The sequence below is a fragment of the Pristiophorus japonicus genome, chromosome 8 (genome assembly GCF_044704955.1).
Source record: "Pristiophorus japonicus isolate sPriJap1 chromosome 8, sPriJap1.hap1, whole genome shotgun sequence".
Taxonomy (NCBI): Eukaryota; Metazoa; Chordata; class Chondrichthyes; family Pristiophoridae; genus Pristiophorus; species Pristiophorus japonicus.
Window position 1 is genome coordinate 213,201,036 of NC_091984.1, and position 6,644 is coordinate 213,207,679.

Below are 6,644 nucleotides of genomic sequence, written 5' to 3' on the forward strand. Positions count from 1 at the left end.
TCACCAATCCTGAAGAGAGAAGTCCAACCTGGCTGGTGTCACAGGCTCAATCAAAAGACATTTAATAGCCAGAAGATATAAAACCACCATAGTATACTCACACGGAGCCCCTCACCGTTCATTATAGTACCAACAGGACCCAACAAAATGGATTCATACCAGATGCTGCGATACATCTCAAGAAGGTCTCCATGTATTGGTCACACTTGGACTCATCGGCGTAGAAGTACGTCCGAGCACTAAAGACATTTTCTCTGCGGTCTCCGAATCGCCGATGAGGCCTAAATTTCTTCTCTCTCCGAGTGTTTTCTGCAGAGATAAGAAACAGTTCAATAGAATATTCTGGAAATACTATCGGAAGCAGTGCAAGCAAGACAGGAAGTGCCTGGGCCGAATTGACAAATGACTATTGCAAGCCATCACAATCAGCCAGTAATTAATTTTATATCAAATGGTTTTTTTCCCCTAATATCCTCTTCTTTACTCTCCCTTCCCTCCCCCCCCACCCCCAATCCCCTAAAGATACAGATTCTTGTTGGGTTGTGGGTTCCAGAGGCATCGACCATACTTCATCCATGTACCAGCCTCAACTGCTGGCAGGCTATTTGAACACATGGGCATCACAGCCAAGCCCAACACTGCCTTCAGTCAGCAGGAGTCACTGTAGAGTGATCAGGGGTCAGAACCCAGCAATCGTTTTCCTACCCTTCCCTATCTGTGCTTTGAATTTTTTCTCCACCATATCCCAGGGGCATTCAAACCAACTACAGCACGAGAACTGCAGTGCTGGCGGAGACTGGCTTATTTACATGGAATGGAATGCAAGACGTCCCGGCACTATGCAGATAAACTTGTTCACTTACAAACAACAATGTGCCCAACCAGGCGGGGCAGCATTAAGTGAGTTAGAGATCTCTTTCAAAATCATTTTTTTTCTTTGAAAGAGCATGGTTTGTGTAATGTCTGTAAGCTTGTAATGTTTGTAGCTCCACACTGTGGATGTGGAGGTATTGTGTACTGCAACTGCAGAGTTAATAATAAACAGAACCAGGCAGATTCCAGAGGCTTCCGAGAGAGAGCTGCTTGCCATGTTGGAAGCTGTGTGTGCTTGTGCTCTGTGAAGATACCACAGTTTGTTTCTCCGAACTTGCTGGGGTCACACTGGCGGCAGCACTGAGTGATCTACAAACCCTCCCACTCTCCTGAGGTGCTGACTGAGCTATAGTTTCACAGGGGCAGCCATTTGCCGGCAGCTCACTCCAGCGGACAAACTTTGTGCACGAGCTTAAGGAGTCAGCATTGGCAGATATTGCGACCACCAGCAACTTCAGCGGTGCCCGATTCCCAAATATGCACTTTCCAACAAGCATCACATGCAGGTACAGTAAACCATTTGGAAAGCAAATGATACGTTAGCCTATATTGTAAGGGGAGGGGGGGGAGTTGGAGTACAGGAGTAAGAAGTCTTGCTGAAATTATATAGGGCTTTAGTGAGACCATACCGCCACACCTGGAATACTGGGCACAATGCTGATTTCCTTACCCAAGGAAGAATATACCATCCCTTAGAGGGAATACAACAAAGGTTCACAAGATTGATTCCTGGGATGAGAGGGCTGACCTATGAGACTGAGTAGAATGGGCCTGCTTTCTCTGGAGTTTAGCAGAATGAGAGCTGATCTCATTAAAATGTATAACATTAGAAACATAGAAAATATGTGCAGGAGTAGGCAATTCAGCCCTTCAAGCCTGCACCGCTATTCATAAAATCATGGCTGATCATTCACCTCAGTACCCCTTTCCTGCTTTCTCTCCATATCCCTTGATCCCTTTAGCTGCAAGGACCATATTTAACTCCCTCTTGAATATATCTAACAAACTGGCATCAACAACTCTCTGCGGTAGAGAATTCCACAGGTTAACATTCTTAGAGGTAAATGCTGAGAGGCTGTTTCCCCTGGCTGGAGAGTCTAGATGGAGGGGGGGTCACAGTCTCAGAATAAGGGGCCGGCCATTTAGGACAGAGATGAGGAGAAATTTCTTCACCCGGAGGGTTGTGAATCTTTGGAATTCTCTACCCCAGAGGGCTGTGGATGCTCAGTCGTTGAATATATTCAAGGTTGAGATCGATACATTTTTGGGCACTGAGGGAATAAAGGGATGTGAGGATAGGGCGGGAAAGTGGTGTTGATGCAGATCAGCCTTGCTCTTACTGAATGGCGGAGCAGGCTTGACAGGCCAAATGGCCAACTCCCGCTTCTATTCTTATTAATGTGAGTTAGAAACAAGAACTCTGGCTGATTTCTATCCCCCTCCCTAAACTCGGGTCACCAGTGCCGACTTGCGGCCCTCTATGTGTGTATGGCGCAGCTATTCACCATCTAAAACCACGGAGGCATCAGGTGAAAGCACACTACACTGGTAGGCATCAGGGGGTGGGAAGGGCGTACAAACTCCGAGGACCAGCAGGTCTGAGAGGAAGTAGATTATCTATCAAATCCATCCTGCAATTAAAAACATAACTGCAAATAATCTCGGGACAGGAAGCTTCAGATGTCAATGAAGGACAGAGACGGATAAGCAGCCATTTCTGGTGAAAGCTTATCGACCCGACACATTAACTTTGTTTCTCGCTTCACAGATGCTGCCTGACCTGCCGAGAATTTCCAGCACGTTGTGTTTTTATTTCCGATTTCCAGCATCCGCAGCATTTTGCTTTCGTGCAGATAATAAGCCATTGTCTTGGAAAACACGACTCGGTTTCGGGATTTTATCGCAAGTTTCCTCCTCGAGTCCCCAGCCCTAAACCCGTCCAAACCCAACCCCACTGTAAAACACAAGCAAGCTGCAAAGGTTAGGGCTTACCTGCCACTTCTTTCCCTGCCAGAGACTCGCATGACCTGCAGAACAAAGCAAAAAATTGAAATTGGCAACGACGCATGAAAATAAGGACAAAAATCGAACAGGGAACCCAGAAGGTGACGAGAAGGAAGTATGTAATACAGTCGCTCGGAGTGGGGGTGGTAGAGAGGAAAAGAGGGAAGAGTGAACATTGCACAGCCTCACGGGGAAGGATGGCCATCACATAGCAGGCAGGGCGGGTAGAGTGGTCAAACTAGCTCTAATTATGCTATGTTAAACCATTGAGAGCTATTGATACTTGCCAAGAAGTTGACATGCTGTAGTATAGGGAAGGGAAGAAGAGAGTTCAGCACAGACAAGGGAATGCATTGTTTTATTATACAAGTTTCAGCATCTGGTGAAAATGGCGCACCTCCGAGACTTACGTGACCGGCCTGGGCTCGAAGATGCGCCGGAATATTCTGCAGCAATTCTCCGGTCCTCCTGGACCATGGCGTGGTGCAGCGTAGTCTCCCTGGGGAGGAGCAAGCCGATCACAGCCTGCAGGGGGGCGGGGCTAGGGATCATGCCTTCTTCTCAGTGCCGGCAGCGTTGTGCAGGCGTGTTGGAGCATGCACGCCAGCGCAATGGCTCGGGGGAGCTGGGGGAGCGTGGGTACCTGGGGAGGGGGAAGAGGAGGGGTGGGAGGGGGAAGAGGAGGGGTGGGAGGGGGAAGAGGAGGGGTGGGAGGGGGAAGAGGAGGGGTGGGAGGGGGAAGAGGAGGGGTGGGAGGGGGAAGAGGAGGGGTGGGAGGGGGAAGAGGAGGGGTGGGAGGGGGAAGAGGAGGGGTGGGAGGGGGGGGAAGCGTGGCAAGGGGTGGGGAGGGGGGAGCGTGGCGCGTGGCAAGGGGTGGAGGGGGGAAGGGGGAGCGTGGCAAGGGGTGGAGGGGGGGAGGGGGAGCGTGGCAAGGGGTGGAGGGGGGGAGGGGGAGCGTGGCAAGGGGTGGGGGGAGGGGGAGCGTGGCAAGGGGTGGGGGGGGAGGGGGAGCGTGGCAAGGGGTGGGGGGGAGGGGGAGCGTGGCAAGGGGTGGGGGGGGGAGGGGGAGCGTGGCAAGGGGTGGGGGGGAGGGGGGAGCGTGGCAAGGGGTGGGGGGGGAGGGGGAGCGTGGCAAGGGGTGGGGGGGAGGGGGAGCGTGGCAAGGGGTGGGGGGGGAGGGGGAGCGTGGCAAGGGGTGGGGGGGAGGGGGAGCGTGGCAAGGGGTGGGGGGGGGAGGGGGAGCGTGGCAAGGGGTGGGGGGGGAGGGGGAGCGTGGCAAGGGGTGGGGGGTGAGGGGGAGCGTGGCAAGGGGTGGGGGGGGAGGGGGAGCGTGGCAAGGGGTGGGGGGGGAGGGGGAGCGTGGCAAGGGGTGGGGGGGGAGGGGGAGCGTGGCAAGGGGTGGGGGGGGAGGGGGAGCGTGGCAAGGGGTGGGGGGGAGGGGGAGCGTGGCAAGGGGTGGGGGGAGGGGGAGCGTGGCAAGGGGTGGGGGGAGGCGGAGCGTGGCAAGGGGTGGGGGGGAGCATGGCAAGGGGTGGGGGGGGGGGAGCGTGGCAAGGGGTGGGGGGGGGGGAGGGGGAGCGTGGCAAGGGGTGGGGGGGAGGGGGAGCGTGGCAAGGGGTGGGGGGGGGAGGGGGAGCGTGGCAAGGGGTGGGGGGGGAGGGGAGCGTGGCAAGGGGTGGGGGGGGAGGGGGAGCGTGGCAAGGGGTGGGGGGGGAGGGGGAGCGTGGCAAGGGGTGGGGGGGGAGGGGGAGCGTGGCAAGGGGTGGGGGGGGAGGGGGAGCGTGGCAAGGGGTGGGGGGGGAGGGGGAGCGTGGCAAGGGGTGGGGGGGGAGGGGGAGCGTGGCAAGGGGTGGGGGGGGAGGGGGAACGTGACAAGGGGTGGGGGGGGAGGGGGAGCGTGGCAAGGGGTGGGGGGGGGAGGGGGAGCATGGCAAGGGGTGGGGGGTGGGGGGGAGCGTGGCAAGGGGTGGGGGGGAGGGGGAGCGTGGCAAGGGGTGGGGGGGGGAGGGGGAGCGTGGCAAGGGGTGGGGGGGGAGGGGGAGCGTGGCAAGGGGTGGGGGGGGAGGGGGAGCGTGGCAAGGGGTGGGGGGGGGAGGGGGAGCGTGGCAAGGGGTGGGGGGGGAGGGGGAGCGTGGCAAGGGGTGGGGGGGGAGGGGGGAGCGTGGCAAGGGGTGGGGGGGGAGGGGGGAGCGTGGCAAGGGGTGGGGGGGGGAGGGGGAGCGTGGCAAGGGGTGGGGGGGAGGGGGAACGTGACAAGGGGTGGGGGGGGAGGGGAGCGTGGAAAGGGGGTGGGGGGGGAGGGGGAGCATGGCAAGGGGTGGGGGGTGGGGGGAGGGGAACGTGACAAGGGGTGGGGGGGGAGGGGGAGCGTGGCAAGGGGTGGGGGGGAGGGGGAACGTGACAAGGGGTGGGGGGGGAGGGGGAGCGTGGCAAGGGGTGGGGGGGGAGGGGGAGCGTGGCAAGGGGTGGGGGGGAGGGGGAACGTGACAAGGGGTGGGGGGGGAGGGGGAGCGTGGCAAGGGGTGGGGGGGGAGGGGAGCGTGGCAAGGGGTGGGGGGGAGGGGGAGCATGGCAAGGGGTGGGGGGGAGGGGGAGCGTGGCAAGGGGTGGGGGGAGGGGGAGCGTGGCGTGGGGGGGGAGGGGGGGCGTGGCAAGGGGTGGGGGGGAGGGGTAGCGTGGCAAGGGGTGGGGGGGAGGGGGAGGGGGGAGCATGGCAAGGGGGGGAGCGTGGCAAGGGGGGAGGGGGGAGCGTGGCAAAGGGGGGAGGGGACAGCGTGGCACGTGGCAAGGGGTGGGGGGGAGGGGACGCGTGGCAAGGGGTGGAGGGGGGGAGGGAGAGCGTGGCAAGGGGTGGGGGGGAGGGGGAGCGTGGCAAGGGGTGGGAGGGGGGAGGGGGGAGGAGGAGCGTGGCAAAGCGTTGGGGGGGAGGAGAGAGGAGCATGGCAAAGCGTTGGGGGGAGGGGAGCGTGGCGACGGGGGGAGGGGAGCGTGGCGACGGGGGGGAGGGGAGCGTGGCGACGGGGGGGAGGGGAGCGTGGCGACGGGGGGGAGGGGAGCGTGGCGACGGGGGGGGGGAGGGGAGCGTGGCGACGGGGGGGAGGGGAGCGTGGCGACGGGGGGGGAGGGGGAGCGTGGCGACGGGGGGGAGGGAGCGGGCCGGGAGGGCCGGCGTGGCGACGGGGGGAGGGCCGGCGTGGCGACGGGGGGGGGGGCTGGGCGACGTGGCGAACGGGTGGGGGCGTGGCAACCGGGGGGAGGGGCGTGGCAACCGGGGGGGGGGGAGGGGCGTGGCAACCGGGGGGGGGAGGGGTGTGGGCAACCGGGGGGGAGGGGCGTGGCAACCGGGGGGGGGAGGGGGGGAAGAAGGCGTGGCAACCGGGGGGAGGGCGTGGCAACCGGGGGGGAGGGGCGTGGCAACCGGGGGGGGAGGGGCGTGGCAACCGGGGGGGGAGGGGCGTGGCAACCGGGGGGGGAGGGGCGTGGCAACGGAAATGGGGGTGTGGGGGAGCGTGGCAACAGGGATGGAGGGGGGTGGGCAGCGTGGCAAAGGATGGAGGAGCATGGGATGGGGGCACTCAATGATCGAAGGAGAGCAGGGGTGCCTCTTTCCAGCCTCCCCCCCCCTCTCCACACACACCTCCACCCACCCTCCCTTCCGCACGCCCCACCCCTCCCCCCACACAACACCCTCCCACCCCCCCACAACACACACACATCCTCCCACCCCCCCCCCCACACACATACGCACAGCACCCCCTCCACCCCAC

General features: G+C 61.6%; 1 protein-coding gene across 2 annotated transcripts in view; it reads right to left on the minus strand.

The window, feature by feature from the left end:
* Window positions 1–6,644, minus strand: part of LOC139268987 (proline dehydrogenase 1, mitochondrial-like) — a 45,818-nt gene that overhangs the window by 16,801 nt on the left and 22,373 nt on the right. For both annotated transcript variants that reach the window (XM_070887903.1, XM_070887904.1), the window contains 2 exons: window positions 2,866–2,900; window positions 160–309 (listed from right to left, as the gene is read on the minus strand). In XM_070887903.1, the coding sequence (XP_070744004.1) occupies window positions 160–309; window positions 2,866–2,900 (185 nt within the window). The remainder of the gene's footprint in view (window positions 1–159; window positions 310–2,865; window positions 2,901–6,644) is intronic.